At 48.1% G+C, this 14,477-nt stretch overlaps 7 protein-coding genes across 7 annotated transcripts; 5 read left to right on the top strand and 2 right to left on the bottom strand.

Annotated features, from left to right (window-relative positions):
- The first annotated feature begins 3,750 nt into the window (after positions 1 to 3,750).
- DEU56DRAFT_414390 (uncharacterized protein) lies at positions 3,751 to 5,272 on the top strand. Its single transcript, XM_041346112.1, has 4 exons — positions 3,751 to 4,124; positions 4,184 to 4,254; positions 4,311 to 4,515; positions 4,571 to 5,272. Exons 1-4 carry the CDS (start codon positions 3,920 to 3,922, stop codon positions 5,152 to 5,154), a joined length of 1,065 nt encoding a protein of 354 aa, XP_041207250.1. The 5' UTR covers positions 3,751 to 3,919; the 3' UTR covers positions 5,155 to 5,272.
- Positions 5,273 to 5,701, top strand: DEU56DRAFT_414384 (uncharacterized protein). The gene has a single exon (XM_041346111.1). The coding sequence runs from the start codon at positions 5,390 to 5,392 to the stop codon at positions 5,627 to 5,629; it is 240 nt and encodes a 79-aa protein (XP_041207249.1). The 5' UTR covers positions 5,273 to 5,389; the 3' UTR covers positions 5,630 to 5,701.
- Positions 5,702 to 5,983: 282 nt separating this feature from the next.
- DEU56DRAFT_810287 (mitochondrial glycoprotein) lies at positions 5,984 to 7,663 on the top strand. The gene is made up of 6 exons (XM_041353507.1): positions 5,984 to 6,301; positions 6,358 to 6,476; positions 6,530 to 6,588; positions 6,635 to 6,770; positions 6,822 to 7,091; positions 7,148 to 7,663. The coding sequence occupies exons 1-6, from the start codon at positions 6,127 to 6,129 to the stop codon at positions 7,193 to 7,195; spliced, it is 807 nt and encodes a 268-aa protein (XP_041207248.1). The 5' UTR covers positions 5,984 to 6,126; the 3' UTR covers positions 7,196 to 7,663.
- A 163-nt stretch (positions 7,664 to 7,826) lies between these two features.
- DEU56DRAFT_810285 (uncharacterized protein) lies at positions 7,827 to 8,404 on the top strand. The gene is made up of 2 exons (XM_041353506.1): positions 7,827 to 8,015; positions 8,079 to 8,404. The coding sequence occupies exons 1-2, from the start codon at positions 7,886 to 7,888 to the stop codon at positions 8,300 to 8,302; spliced, it is 354 nt and encodes a 117-aa protein (XP_041207247.1). The 5' UTR covers positions 7,827 to 7,885; the 3' UTR covers positions 8,303 to 8,404.
- A 147-nt stretch (positions 8,405 to 8,551) lies between these two features.
- Positions 8,552 to 11,521, bottom strand: DEU56DRAFT_414187 (Aldehyde/histidinol dehydrogenase). The gene is made up of 18 exons (XM_041346110.1): positions 11,320 to 11,521; positions 11,226 to 11,242; positions 11,050 to 11,161; positions 10,831 to 10,994; positions 10,587 to 10,779; positions 10,381 to 10,530; positions 10,302 to 10,326; positions 10,170 to 10,249; positions 9,953 to 10,122; positions 9,693 to 9,896; positions 9,564 to 9,638; positions 9,459 to 9,514; positions 9,344 to 9,403; positions 9,255 to 9,293; positions 9,127 to 9,199; positions 9,034 to 9,073; positions 8,898 to 8,981; positions 8,552 to 8,838 (listed from the first exon to the last, which is right to left on the bottom strand). The coding sequence occupies exons 3-18, from the start codon at positions 11,101 to 11,103 to the stop codon at positions 8,704 to 8,706; spliced, it is 1,602 nt and encodes a 533-aa protein (XP_041207246.1). The 5' UTR covers positions 11,104 to 11,161; positions 11,226 to 11,242; positions 11,320 to 11,521; the 3' UTR covers positions 8,552 to 8,703.
- Positions 11,522 to 11,803: 282 nt separating this feature from the next.
- On the bottom strand, positions 11,804 to 12,275 carry DEU56DRAFT_913826 (uncharacterized protein; the record flags this gene model as incomplete). The annotated part of the gene is made up of 2 exons (XM_041357564.1): positions 11,804 to 11,890; positions 11,940 to 12,275. 2 exons carry the CDS (start codon positions 12,273 to 12,275, stop codon positions 11,804 to 11,806), a joined length of 423 nt encoding a protein of 140 aa, XP_041207245.1.
- A 1,226-nt stretch (positions 12,276 to 13,501) lies between these two features.
- DEU56DRAFT_707763 (uncharacterized protein) lies at positions 13,502 to 14,227 on the top strand (the record flags this gene model as incomplete). The annotated part of the gene is made up of 1 exon (XM_041347448.1): positions 13,502 to 14,227. A coding segment is annotated over one exon (726 nt), but the record flags the coding sequence as incomplete, so codon positions are not given.
- Between the last annotated feature and the right edge of the window lie 250 nt (positions 14,228 to 14,477).

Raw genomic sequence — 14,477 nt, 5'->3', positions numbered from 1 at the left:
TCGATCTGCCTCAATCTTATTCTGTTTGTGGTTACACAGTTATATCCTCTACTGTGCTGGCATACGATTGGGGTGAGCAAAGTAGTATTTACAGACAGAATTATTGATGTCCCTATGGTATTCTTCAGCACTGTCATTCGGACAAGAGGTAGGAGGGTTTATATATTTGCCAGAGCAGTGCCAGACTCTCACTACCAATGATTTTATAGTTGGACCTAGTCTGGGTGCGCAAAGTCCCATATCAGAAGTACAGCATGATAACACAGTTGATTTGTGGCAGAGGCAACGCTGGTCCTTCATGACCGTTCTGTATCTCGGCGTAAGTGGCTAATATTATGGGTGCAGTTGACAAGTTTTACTCAACTTCAAAATATTTAGGTGCGCTACGTCGGGATACTATCCTCTGTGTATGTTTTCAAGGCTAACAGGTTGGCACTGTGCTGATAACTCGTCTCCCATGATCAGCATCAGCATGCTGTGTAAGTCCCCCCGCATACTCCTCACTTATTTCTGACCGGCGCCACGCAGTAAGTTTCCCGGGAGTCTCACTGACAGACCTGGTGAGCATTCTGCAACATTGCCTGTCATTCCCATCCAATTAATTGCACCATTCCGGAGGGGTGAGTGATATTATTGACTAGCTTGTTGGTTCAATATAACGACTAAAACAGCTGTAAGTTTTCTTGTAAAACTTATATGTGGTTCATCAATAATTGTGTCTCAGGCAATATCCTTTATGTCGCACAATTGTGGATGCCTTTCGTCGCGTTTGGCATGCTGGGTGGTGAGCTACTCAGCTGCGATGCATATTGACTTTGACTAACATGGTAGTAGTTATAATGACCGCTCGGCTATATGCCATGTATCAGCGATCCAGAAAAATTCGCATCTTTCTTGCTGTAATCTTTCTGGCTATCATGACTGCCTGTGGAGTTCTCGTGGTAATGATAAATAAACACGTTTCAGTGGGTAAGCTTTAATTCTGATGAAAGACTTGAGCGCATGAGGCTCACGGGACGAATACTAGAGGAATTTGTCCTCTCCGGCATCCATCAGTGTAATTATCACTTTGAGGGAGACCTGCAACTTCTGATGGTCAACTTTTGGATACTCACCATTGTTTGGGAGGTCCTCACCTTATGTCTTGCAGTTCGGATTGTTATCAAACACTTCCGGGAACTGCAACAACCATCAACAGGATGGACCGTCGAGGACGGTTTCACGGTGCTAGTAAAATCTCACGTGTTTTACTTTGCAGTGTGAGTTCGTAACGTGAATGTGATTCTCTTTTCCCCTGAACTTCTGCACGCGCTAGTTGTGTTGTTCTTTTTTGCTTACACCTCGGCTATCTCGTTCCAAATCTATCGGTACGCCGATCCGTGACTGGCATCTGTATCCAAGCACTCATCAATTATATAGCATTCGTTTTCCTCTGGATCGGAGATTTACAAGGGCATTCTTCAAGTCTCGCTCGCGCAGATATTTGTGCTGCGACCACGCCTCATTCTCAGTGTTCGGGGACACTACGCTGAGCGTATGGCTAACTCCAACCTAGAGACTGCCATGATTACGAGTTTTCCAGGAACGGATACACGTTTCAACTAATGGAGGCGTGTAGCACGGAAAAGGCTGCGATCTGTAGGGAACATGATCATGTGTTTCGAGTGTCATCGTGGAATCGGTTTGATCTTACGACATAGATTTGAAAGATAGAAATAACGCAGTTGCTTCATGCCTCCAGCAAATGCTTGTTGGTTTTTTCCTCGATGATAAAGTGCTATTTGTTGGCTTGCACGTCAAAGGAGGGACGCACGAATCATCGTCAACGATTAGATTGTGTGAAAGCATGGTCGATGAGGCGTCCGCGACCACTCACGAAACAATCCTCGAAGGACAAACGGGGTTCAAACTGTACATCACGAACATCGCGCCTTTATTCACGAACGCGGTACGAAAGTCCGCTTGAAGCTCGGGCGAGATCTTGGCCCAAAAGCATGTCGGGCTATGCCACATGGGCAGAGCCGTCTAGATACTGCCAGGGAGGTGAGACGTATTAAGGGCAAATATCGGGTTACTCGGCACACAGACGAACATAGACTGAATCAAATATTACGGCTAGCCAGGGCTAACAATGTCAGGCGAGTGGATCAACCATTCTCGCTAGTGCGAGGAACTCACCTGACGGATTGTGATCATCTATGAAATTAAAAATCAAGATATGCCGAGAATAGGGAAGCTAGCCAGCTTCCCTATATAAACGCAGCGTCTCTTTGAAACAGCGAGAGCGTGAGCATCGGCGGAGACTGGATCGGTTCCCTATTTCAAGTGAGGCAGCTACGCCTGCCGCGCTCAAAGAATACTCGGTGCATGTGAATACTGAGTCACTACGGACGTCCATCGATTCGGCCAATAATTCTCTGGGGCCGGGTCGCCGTTCCAACAAAATCTGACCCTCTGAGGCATAGTCGAAGGGCTGAAGATCTCGAAGACCAATGTGTAATGACCAGACCTAAACTGCTCACGAAGATGGAAATGACATCCTGCGCCGTGGCCCCTTTGTGTCGGCTAGAAGGGCAAATTTGCAAGTCCGCATGAAGTCTATGATAGAAGTCCGAATGCCGAACTTAGATCATGATAAGTTTCACAACGTGTGGCACTGGGAGCATCTGATTCGAACTATCGCACGTACAGGGTTTGATAGTAATCACGAATCAGGAACATTGAATAGAAAGCCTCCCATTGTCTGGGTGATATATGTATTCTTGGCCAATTATGTCCTGCGGAAGATAATAATGAGGAGGAAGAAGGCGAGCAGAACATCATGCGTAGGAAAATCAACGCGCTCGTTGTTATTGTCGTGCGGCAGATGACAAGGTTTGGATAGACGGTGGGAGCATGAAGTCGTGGGGCACCGAAGAGGATAATTTTTCATTCACCGAGGTAGGTCGGGACAATAGATTATTACCCGTTTATTTTGTAGCAATATTAAGTCCTGTCTGTTATTCGACGTCAAAGGTTAGGTAATACTGCATACCAGCAGCAATGGAAAAAAAAGGGAGGCAAACAACAGAGAAGAAAGAAAGCAGCGCAATGATATTTTGATAGTTACTGTTCAACTCCTTTTGGGATGAATATAAGGCGATACATTTGGAACCAAAAAGGCGATCAATGCGAGAAAGGGCTAGAAAGACTTACCTAGAGTAAATCTTAAGACAATAAAGGTAGAAACCGAGAAGTTATGATGGGGTTTAGATCACCGGCAGCCTACAGGCATAGGAATTGAGCAGTGTGGGAGGGTTGTACGTTTGTAGCGGAGTCCAGGATGTTTGGGTCGGAGAAAGAGAGAGAATCATGCGTGCGCTGTCAAACTCAACCTTGATTGATAATTATGGCCCACGAATTCGCAGTTATCGCTCTTTTCATTCGAAGGTCTGCTCATCGTAGAGCTCGACATCATGAAGTTTGGACGATGAAGGGAAAAGGCGCGCGGCATCACTTAAAGTCACGTTTTCGACTTTTATTCAAGTCCCACGTTGCAATTTCTCCCAGTTGCGCCTTCACTCAGTCTCCATCATTTCCTACTCAAAAGCTTTTCCTCGTCAACCTTCTTCAAAACCCTTTAAGATATCCAATTTGCTATCAAACAATATCCTCAGATCGAATAATTTAAAGCACCGGAGCGGAGGAGACGAGTTCTGAGCGGCGACGATCGGAAAACTAAGCAATTTCGAGCGGAGAGTGAGCAACCACTTCATTCCTTTTCCTTCCATCTGTTATGTTTCCTCTACTGGAGCCTATTCGTCTCCTTCCCACTCGATTAATCGCTCAACATGGTTTCCGTTCTGCAGGTCCGTGCCTATACGCCCACCCATAGAGAACAAATTTCTGTGAGGAGCGCTGGGCAAATTTCTTGTCCCCAATGGCGAGCGATCAAGCTAAGAATGCTGGTGCTGTGGCCCAGGATCATCACATGCCACCATATCAAGCATACGGAGCTTACTCGCCACCTTTCCCAGTCTACTATGATCCGAGTCATCCTGAACCAAATGGTGCGCCACACCCAGCACCCCCGTATATCTACCATTATCCGCCTCCTGGGATGATGTACCCTTATCCTCCTCCTGGTAGGTTTAACTTCCCGGCGCGCTTCTCTGTTGTCCTCTCTTACGTTAGAGACTCATAGGATTTCCGCCTTACGCACCCCCTCCCCAAACCAACTTTCAGCGCGTGAAGCGTAAGCAGGTCAAGATGGCGGTATGTTGACGTACTTTTTACGCTCACTTTCTCTAAATTAATCAATATTATGTCAGTGTACTAACTGCGCGAATGCCTGCAAGCGTTGCGACGAGCAACGTCCATGTGAACGATGTGTCAAATATGGTATCCCAGAAACGTGTGTTGATGGTGTGCGTAAGGAGCGACAGAAAGGAATCAAGCGGGGACCCTACAAGCGTAAAAATAAGTCCGGCGGCAGCGACGAGGCTACATCACCTGCTCCTAATGCCACTTTCGAGAGTTCGTCATGATCCCATCAATCTTTGTCTGTTTTACTCATAAGCAGGATTAACAGCTTTCTCGTCCACCCCAAATGAAGCAAACGGAGATTCAGCTTGGCATCCGCCGAATGGGGTGGCACAAGGTTCTGCGAGCGCAACTCCTGCACCCCCGCCAATGCCATCCTTTCCACCACCACCACCAGAGGGGGGATATTATCCGCCTCCATATTTCTATCCTCCCCCTCCTGGTTTTGTGCCGCCTTCTGAGGGTCAGGCGCCCCCGGAAGGATCCCCAAATTCTGGCGCACCTCCTCCGATGGTGTCTTACTACATGCCTCCTCCTGGATACTATGGACCGCCGTATTACGGTCCTCCTGGCGTGCCGCCGCCCACCATGGATCCAGCTCAGGCCGAGCTTCAAAGGACATCTGGCCAGCCTACAGATCATGATCCTGACGTTGAGGAAATTCCGCCGCCTGCTCCAAAGACAAATTCGAAGAAGAGATCAAGAGCGGGAAAAGAGGGGCAGCCGAAAGCAAAGAAGGCTAAGGTTGCCGTCGTCCTGCAAGAGTCTTCAACTTCCAGTGGCACGACGGGAGGGAGCGACCAGGCTTCAGAACCTGGACATGGCAGCCCAGCTGAGAATGGTGATGCATGAACATCACTAGTTCTTCTCTTGCTGCACACTGGTCCCTGCTTTCGCGCTGCTATTGTTTTTTTGTCATCTCTGCTTTTTCGTTAATCAGTTTCAAATGCATGTTCGATGTGATTCTGTTTTGCCTCCTACGTACTTCTGAAACTTTCAGACACTCCGACGCTCTTTGACCACCAACAAGGTCTCGAGGAAAACAGAATGTGGGAGGGGGTGTAGATCGTGTGACGCGATCCTGTTTATGGTCAAAAAGCCGCCGGAGGCAAAGTATGCTGTCATTCTCGAACCCCTGTACGTTGAAGTCGTTATCCCTACAGCCATTTTGAACGCCTCTGTTGTACCGCCTTTTTTCTCTTTCTTTTTGCCTCTTGGATTTTCGGTTTCTGTTCGCTGTACGTCTATGACCTGTCTATCACCCTATGCTTTTACCTTCGTGCTTTCACTTATATATGATACGATTGAGGAGTATTTATTGTTGTAGGATAGGTTGAAGCAACATGGTGGTTCGTGGTTACCCAGATGAATTTGCAAGAACCACCGGCGTAATATTAATATAAGCAGGGGAAGGGGGTCGCAAATTTAAACTACCTTGCAAGCAATATTGTGCCCTCCACACCCAAAAAATTCAATGGTTCATCGCAACCTGACCGTCACGACAACGCACATTCGTCCACATGCGCCAACTGACGTTACTCGGCCCATTAGTCGGTGTGCGTATAGGCTGCAGAATAAGGCTCTCAGACGGCGAAGCGATACAACTTGAAGAACGGAAAAACTCATCAGGAGGCAAAAGAAAAAGTTTAAGCAAAAGGTTTCTGTCCGCAACTTATATAAGTCCGGCTGTGTCCGGGCGTTTGTTTATTTCAGAAGGCGTTGCCAAACAGTCGCTTAAATTTTGAGACCAAAACTCGAAAACCGGTTGTGTCTGTCTAAGCCTCCTCTTCACCATCTTCTGTACTTTGCTCTCCCTCACGCAACATGTCTGCTTTCCGTGCCCTCCGTCAGCTCACTGCATCTTCATCTCGGGCCGTTGCTCGTCCTGTGGCTCGCTCTGGTTCCCTGCGCCTTGCGACCGTGCAGCTTGCTCCTCGGGCTTCTATGACTGCTGCGAGAGCTTTCTCGGCATCTGCGCATCGTTTTTCGGAGGGTTCGAGTGAGCTTGGTCATATTTTAAATGAACCAGTACTGACACTTTTTTACTGCTGATAGCTGACGTCGTCCTCTCACAAAAACTTGCTGAGGAACTCAAGTATGAGAAAGAGGCTCTCGCTGACGCACCAGGAGAACCCGAGTTCTTGAAGACATTTAAGGAGCAGGGTATTTGGGAGGTGAGTGTCATGCAGACTAGATAGTGGTCTTGTTCCTCAGACTTCGCGCACAGATCCAGGACGTCACTGGTAACGATGAGGTCACTCTCGTGCGGAAATTCGGCAATGAGAAGTGGGTGAAGATTTATGCCGCCTGGCATGTACTAATATGTTTGCAGTATCCGTTTGATGTTCTCCATCGCCGACATTCAAAGTGCTGAAGAGGAGCCAGAATACGAGCAGGAAGAAGGTGAAGGTGGAGAGGATCAGCCTCTTCACTCGTACCCTATTCGTGCTTCATTCTCCATCACGAAGGTATGGGTCCACGTAAAACATCCTTGCGTTTGTACTCACAACTGTTTGTAGGGTAACGGCAAGGGGTCCATCAACATTGACACTATGTGCCAGGAGGGCGCGTTCATCATTGACAACATGTCCTACTACCCCGACGCACAGCTCGGCACCGAGCTTACTGCTGAGGCTGACTGGAAACGCAGGGGCTTGTACATTGGCCCTCAGTTTGATACCCTTGATGTTTCTGTCCAGGAGGAGATCGAGAAGTGGGTACAGGAGCGGGGTATCAATGAGAACCTTGCTACATTCGTTCCCGAATATTCGGAGTACAAAGAGCAAAAGGTTAGTGCTCGCTTGCCTGTCTATTTTTTGCAGGCCCTCATCGCTTTCCCTCATAGGAATATGTTAGGTGGTTGGACAACGTGAAGAACTTCGTGGATGCTTAGGCATGTAGTACTCGTTTGCACTGCCTTCATGACCACCCAAAAGCCATCCTTACCATCTGCATGACCTCGCACACATCTATCTCTACACGTACAAACATACATCTATTACATGTTGTGTCTCCCCCCTCAGTCCCTCACTAGCATCTAATGTCACTCAATGTTCACTGTTATTGCTTTTAAAAGTGGAGCTTGAGGGTAGTACCGACACGATTCGACCTTCAAAGAGATTAATCCACGCGTTGCTTTGCTCACTTACATACCAATTCCCTGACTGCTCTGTCACGTCTGACAAATACGGGAGTCGGCTATTTGGTCAATTGTCAAATCAGGTGACCATTATAAATTGCATAGGTATTAGGCCACGTCTCCCTGTGTCACCGAAGCGGTGACCAGTGGGCTCGGAGCGCTGAGACCATTCGAGGCAATTCGGACGTGATTCTCTCGCTATTTGTATGACCTTCCACAACCTTCCAGACCCTCACGAATCGACTCGGCGGTCCTAGTGGATGAGTCACCCTGCCGACAACCTCACAATTACCATCTGCCGATGGGTCCTTGCATAGGCAAGTCCGCAGGATGCTCCTGTGTATATATAAGACCTCGTGTAAGGTCTGAAATGACCAGCATCATCTCCTGCATCTTCATCTACCAAGTCTTCTCTAGTAGCCCGCCTCCTTCACCATATCAGTGATGTCGTCATCTTCCGGACTCTACATCCCAGTGCACCGACGGGTACCTTCAACGGGTTCACCGAGCTCATCAGTGACTTCGTCACCAGCGCATTCATCATGCTCATTATCACCCGTGCCTCATGATAGTCGTGAGTATCACCTAGCTTTTGTCTCTTGAGTCGCAAATACTTAATGTTTACCCCGTCATACAGTGCCTATCTACACGCCTTCAGACTTGCTACTACTAGCATCATCCCCTCTGTCAAAGTTATCCCATGAGGAGCTGAGCGCCTTGCGAGCTATAGCACCAGAAATCGTGCAGAGCCGCAGGCAGCGCAAATCACACGACTGGCACACGAGACGCTCTCAGTTGCCCTCGCGGTCATATCCAAACTCTTCTGAATCAGAGGGAGAGGAACTGGGATGGAGGAAGTAACACAGGAACATATATACCCGTCCGAGTCGACCAACTTCATCGCTCGTGATCAAATCAAGGATACCCCAAGATCAATGATAATCCACAACACCCTTCAATTTATGTATAATTTATGTAACACTTATTTGAATGAACACACGGACTACATGCTTCCTTCACCTTAGTTTCAGTCAGCTCACAATGTGCACATTCATCGATTGTCTTCATTTTGACAATACCTAGGTTGACCAACACAAATTTCGCAATCGAATAACTTGGCCCAAGCATCAGTGCCCAGTGCTTAATCAAGTCAAGAGACTTTCTCATATTAACGAAGCTTTGCAAAAGAAACGAGCAAAGAGTATAAAAGCACATAGCGGTGAGTCAAGCTCCAACCGACAGTTATAAATGAAGAAATAAGGCTACACCCCAATCAACCCCTTCAACCACCCCGCCCACTCACTAACATCTGCAGCACGTCTGTAACCTATGCTGACTATTGCCAGGCTTACCACCAGGAAGAGCCATTTAGTGTTTCTCCTCGGTTCGATTAAACCCTTAGAGGGCCTGGTTCAATAAGCCAAATTCGTAAGTGTTAGTTATTGCGATCACGTACATGGTCATTTGCCCCGGCTACTGAGATGGGACGGGGCGGGAGTGTGACACCAAAGGCTCGTTTGAGGAAAGCCTCTTTCTTGGCCTGGAAATTGTCGTGAGCGGACCGCCGGAGAACAAAGATCATCAAAAGTTACGGTGTAAGGGGGAAACCTTCCTGTGAGAATGTTGTCAATCCTAAAAGACGTCACAAGTGAGCAGGCGGACGAAATCAAAAGAAACTAACGAACCATCCGGGGGAGTCAAGAGAGGCACGTTGATGCGTGAACATCGCGAAAGTATAGTCTCGTGTGTGATACCCAGCTAAAAAGAAAAGATGCGATTAGCAATAACTTACTTGAGAAAAAGATGAACTGACATCCACTGGGGCCAATACCGCCGAATGGCAGTCCATCAGCTAAAGCACTATCAGCGGCCTATCATCATTGGGAACATTGCAAAACGTACTAGCACAGTGTACCATCACATCATTGGCGACGGCTGAGCCACTCTGAGTATTGTCAAACACTTATCAAGAATGTCAATAACGATGGCTTAATAGGCAATCAACAGGAAAACACACCCTTGTTCTTGAAGGCTGCATCCGGCGAGAAACAGTACAAAGCAAGCGGATGATCGCTGACAGAATTCAGTCTGACATCAACATGTAAATAGAGGGACAACTCACTGAGCATTGATGTATGAGATCGCAGCATCGACATCGTCCACAGGCATAATGGGCAAGATCGGTCCGAAAAGCTCACTTTGCAAACGGTTAGAGGTGCTTGAGAATACTCGGACAGGCAGATATACGCACTCGCTCATCAGCGAATCTCCATCTTTGACACCCTTGACCACCGTAGGAGCGATGAACTTTCTCGACTCGTCGGTCTGCCCGCCAAAGGCAATGGTGCCGGAAGTATTGTCGAGCAAACCCTTGAGACGATGGAAGTGTGCCGTACTGATGATGTGGGAGATATCTGCCGAGGAGGTGGCGCCAGAAGGATAGAACTCGTCGTGTCTATGGCAAGATATAGATTGAGCATGCCATACACAGGAGCGTGCTGAGGCACGCACACATCTTTGAGGGCCTTGATGAATGCATCCTCGGAAGAGCGTGGGATGAGGACATAGTCTGGTGCAACGCAGGTCTGACCCGCATTGGCGCACTTGCCCCACATGATACGGCGTGCAGCCATCTTGAAGTCACACTTGGCGTCGACAACAGCGGGGGACTTCCCTCCGAGCTAGAAAGACATTGTACCAGTACATCGCACTGAAAGTATGGATTTACCTCGAGACTGATAGGTGACAGAGTCTTCGCAGCGGCTACACCTATAATCTTTCCTACACGCCCACTCCCGGTGTACAAGACTAGTTATCTCGCATCATAGTTTCGACAATAAAAATAGTACATTGGACGTACCGTGGCCCCATTGGAATTCCATGAGCTGTATTAACATGCTGAGTACCCAGTCGATACATAACAGAAGCGTATAACATACCTTGCTGGTCTCCGGAACAGCACCCAATACGACTCTTATGACATCACTGTCCATATACTTTGGAATAAGTTCTGCGATGAGGCCGCTCACAGCGGGGGCCAGTTCAGACGGTTTTAAAACAACGCAGTTGCCAGCGGCAATTGCTCCAATCTTGGAAGGGAGACAATGAACTGGAAGCGAGTGATAAAAGACGAAAAGAAACATACAAGAGGTCCAAAAGCAAGCCATACAGGGTAGTTGAATGGGCTTATGGACAAGACGACACCCTTTGGCTCCTTGCGAATAACTGGACGAAATGCAGCAAATTTGATATTGAAAGGTGCTTTTTCGGTTCGAGCCCACTTATCGACCCGATCATAAGCGATCTTACAGTCGCGGATAGTTGAGTCAATCTCAAGGCTGGAGTGGAGTTAAGTTAGTGTCATACACGATAACCGAAATAGGGCTTACAATGTCGCTTCTAGGGAAGGTCTCCCAAGGTCAATGGCAAAGGCCTCCTTGAAACGTTCAACGTTGTCCTGCAAAAGGTAAGCGAGCTGCAGGATCTGAACTTTTCTAAATGGAATGGGTTTAGTCTTTCCAGACCGGAAGGTCTTGTTGAGAGTGGAGTAAATCTGGGGCAGGTTCCGTGAGCCATAAAACAATTAAAATGGTATGGAAGCCTCGTACCTCATCGATTTCTTCCAAGGTCGTGAATGTTAATTGGGGTGCCGTGGTTGACATGATGGCTACACAGGCTGGCAGGTGGACACGTTCTATAACTACGTTGTCTTTAGCGGTCCTAGGTTTGCAACGTGTGGTACGAGTTGATCAACGACACGTTGAAATTCTGAACGGAAACCGACGATCAACGTGTGTCTTGCTGACAAGTTGATCAATATATGACCGCATTTCCATGAGCCTCCTGAATCGTGATTATCGAAGGACAGTCTCTCTCACAAGAATATTTAGTCCGCTAGGAGTTATGACTTTTCTGCGACGGGAGGTGACTGCGAGTAAGTGAAACTGGACGAGGCGGGCAAAAGCTGGGAGTGCTTATGACCAGATGTTGAACGGGGCCCGGATAAATTTAGACCCGGCTATAGCTACTGTTGTCAGTCGCATCTGAAATCCGTTTCATAATTCGGGTGCTTTGGCTCAAATAGACGGAGGAGGCAACTTAGTCTAAGGCCTGATCGAATCAGCCAGAAGATCTCGCGGGGTCCTGACCCTACTATGCATGGTGTCATAGGTTTAGATCCCAACCAGCCTGCAATTCTGTGTCTTTCTTTAATAATCTACTATGTAAGTGCTGTCCGTTCAACGATACAACGACCATGTCTTCTCTAGCATTTCCGTGTGTCATAGCATGTATCATAGTATGCATACAAGTTAGTCCATCTCGGTCGTCGTGGTTATCAAAGTTGGGTGTACAATAAAATATTCACAAGACCAAGGAAATTGACGCTGAAGTACACGCCAGGACAAGAGCATCGATCCAGGTAGCCTTCAACAGTGCAGCTTGGGCTGCCTAAAGTTAGTCAACGCACTGTCGTAGGAGTAAAATACGACACGGTCACTGCTGCTCCGACTGTCCCCCATTGTAATGCAAGTGAGGTGAGTGAAGCAACAGCCATTCTTGTGAACACGCCAGGCGCCCAATGGCTGTGTTGTGCACCGGGCTGTGTGCAGTACATGGCGATTTCCTGGGGGGACCCACGTCGATTGCCGCGGCTGGGGTGAATATCTTTGATGTTGTCGCACTCAACCCACTCAGCCTCGAAACGAACGGGAATACGGTTTTGAGCCTTCTCTGATGCTACTTTGAACACCGTGAAGATAGTCTCTGCTATAGAAGCCCGTTGGAACAAACGCGAGTAATTAAACACAGGAGTGCGGAGTTCGTCTGGAGACATTACGTCCCCCTCCGTCGCATTGATTGTTAAAGCTGTCTGGGCGGACGGGGGTGACATTCCCTGCTATCCCTGTGCGTGAATATCAGTCGGCACGATCGTAAGCGATCGAAATCACATTTCGGTGATAGTTGCAGCCATCCGACGACTATTGGAATCAGCCACAGCCACATTGTACCAGTGGCTCCACTGTCGGCTTGAAGGTTTGCATTAGAATCTGATGGGGAGTTGACTACGGCCAGGATATAGGCAACAACGACCCACGCGATGGAGGTCTCGGACTAAATTGACCACCCATAAGTGTAGTCCACCAATTCAGAGAAATATTTATCGCTTCTTGGTCCGTTACCAAGTGGCACCCAGCTAGGACCCCGGAAAACTTCGGCTCCCAGCACTGCGCTCACCAGCGCTCTAGACGTCCCAGACGTCAAAGCTTCTCATTTCAAATACCAGACAGACCAACCTAGAAGGTCTGCATTATAGTTGCTAGCAACGAAATGGCCTCAGGGAGAGCGCGACCAACGCAAACGGGAGGAAACTTAACCAGCCGAGCCCCCACTCCCACCAATAGAACCAGAGCTTCTCATCGAAACACGGTATCCCTTTTAATACCGAAAGATGAAATCTTGCATCAAGAATACGATGTAAAAGATAAAGAAAGCAGTATCATATTCCTAGAGAAGTCCCCATTTTGCCAATCCGGCGAACCCATATCAAACGAGAGTCTAATTCTTACCATTCTGCACATCACTCAATATACAGGTATACCACGCATCGTGATCGAAGGACTACGAGCGGTAGCAATCTTACTAGAAGATGTTCTTCTCAGCGGAGCACCAACAGAATCACCCACCCATCAAATCAGCGAATCGTTCTCAACCTTAATATCGACTCAAATCATCGCAGACCTCACAACATCCTTGTCAACCCACGTCATCGCAGCTATCTCACCTCAAATTGCCACGATCCTCACTGCCTCAGAGTCTCTCAAATCAAACATCGACGATTTAGCGAAACTCAACAACGCCCTTGAAGTAAACTCAAAACATGCCAATGAAAACCCATCGGCAATGGCAGCAGCCACTCGTGCCGAACAGACAGCTGACGCGGTTATGAACAGTATAACCGATGTTAAAAAAGCAATAGAATCACTGACCCCGTCTATCAGCGCCACGCAATCAAGCATCAAACAGATTTCCCAGGATCTCATCAGCAACGCGGACCGGACATCCAGCCCTCAAGCAGAACTCCCGAAAACATACAGCGCAATAGTTCAACAAAGCACTCAGACCCCAGGAACAGTCTCAGCAGCAATCGCTAGAGCAGCAACGAGGGACAAACAAATCCTATTCGACCCGACCCCAGGCAAAGTATTATTCGCACCCGAGATAACATCAGCAGAAATAGCATCCGAAATTAAGAAGGCCATCACAGCAACCGAAACAGAAGACACACCAGACATCCAGATCAAAGCCACGACTCGTCTACGCAACGGAGGACTCATCATCGAACTAACCACCACGGAGGCAGCAAAATGGATCAGAAACCCGGTCAACAGACTCAGAATTATCGATGCCATTGGTATACCAGCGACCATCAAAGAAAGACGCTTCTCAGTTATAGTACCCTTTCTACCCATCACCGCCAACCTGGACGAACCAGACTGGCTACGCACAATCGAAGTGGAAAATAGTATGTCAATGGGCGCAGTAGAGTCCGCAAATTGGATTAAACCACGTCAACGACGAGCACCAACGCAGCGTGTAGCCCATGCCATCTTTCATTTTACTGACCCCCATTCGGCTAATAACGTCTTAAGAGACGGCATTTACATAGGACAGGAGAAACTCCACCCACGTAAAGATAAAAGGGAGCCAGTTCGCTGCGTACGCTGTCAACTATGGGGACACATAGCCAGAGACTGTCAAGCTCCACGGGACACCTGTGGCACCTGCGGAAAAAACCACAGAACCAATGAATGCAACGCATACCGAACATTTTACTGCGTCAGTTGCGACTCACACGAACACGCAAGCTGGAACAGAAACTGCCCCGAATTCGAATCGAAATGCGCAGGGATTGACGCTAAGCACCCTGAAAACTCTATGCCGTTTTTCCCTACTGACAATTTATGGACACAGGTAATGTTGCCTCCGAAGCCTACTCCCTATCACAAACCATCTCCCTCACCCCCGGCGGACCCTC

The sequence above is a fragment of the Suillus clintonianus genome (genome assembly GCF_016758775.1).
Source record: "Suillus clintonianus strain FC179 chromosome Unknown DEU56scaffold_47, whole genome shotgun sequence".
Classification (NCBI taxonomy): Eukaryota; Fungi; Basidiomycota; class Agaricomycetes; order Boletales; family Suillaceae; genus Suillus; species Suillus clintonianus.
Note: the sequence above shows the minus strand (reverse complement) of the source record. Positions and strands in the feature narration are given on the sequence as shown.

Excerpts from the sequence above, each read along its gene's own strand:
- DEU56DRAFT_414390 (XM_041346112.1), top strand. The coding sequence starts at position 3,920 with ATGGCGAGCGATCAAGCTAAGAATGCTGGTGCTGTGGCCCAGGATCAT. Across the intron at positions 4,125-4,183 it reads GTACCCTTATCCTCCTCCTG|GATTTCCGCCTTACGCACCC; the intron begins GTAGGTTTAACT and ends AGAGACTCATAG. Across the intron at positions 4,255-4,310 it reads GTAAGCAGGTCAAGATGGCG|TGTACTAACTGCGCGAATGC; the intron begins GTATGTTGACGT and ends ATATTATGTCAG.
- DEU56DRAFT_414384 (XM_041346111.1), top strand. The coding sequence starts at position 5,390 with ATGGTCAAAAAGCCGCCGGAGGCAAAGTATGCTGTCATTCTCGAACCC.
- DEU56DRAFT_810287 (XM_041353507.1), top strand. The coding sequence starts at position 6,127 with ATGTCTGCTTTCCGTGCCCTCCGTCAGCTCACTGCATCTTCATCTCGG. Across the intron at positions 6,302-6,357 it reads TCGTTTTTCGGAGGGTTCGA|CTGACGTCGTCCTCTCACAA; the intron begins GTGAGCTTGGTC and ends TACTGCTGATAG. Across the intron at positions 6,771-6,821 it reads CTTCATTCTCCATCACGAAG|GGTAACGGCAAGGGGTCCAT; the intron begins GTATGGGTCCAC and ends AACTGTTTGTAG.
- DEU56DRAFT_810285 (XM_041353506.1), top strand. The coding sequence starts at position 7,886 with ATGTCGTCATCTTCCGGACTCTACATCCCAGTGCACCGACGGGTACCT. Across the intron at positions 8,016-8,078 it reads ACCCGTGCCTCATGATAGTC|TGCCTATCTACACGCCTTCA; the intron begins GTGAGTATCACC and ends CCCGTCATACAG.
- DEU56DRAFT_414187 (XM_041346110.1), bottom strand. The coding sequence starts at position 11,103 with ATGTCAACCACGGCACCCCAATTAACATTCACGACCTTGGAAGAAATC. Across the intron at positions 10,327-10,380 it reads CTGTTCCGGAGACCAGCAAG|CTCATGGAATTCCAATGGGG; the intron begins GTATGTTATACG and ends ATGTTAATACAG. Across the intron at positions 9,294-9,343 it reads TGTGATGGTACACTGTGCTA|CTGATGGACTGCCATTCGGC; the intron begins GTACGTTTTGCA and ends ATAGTGCTTTAG.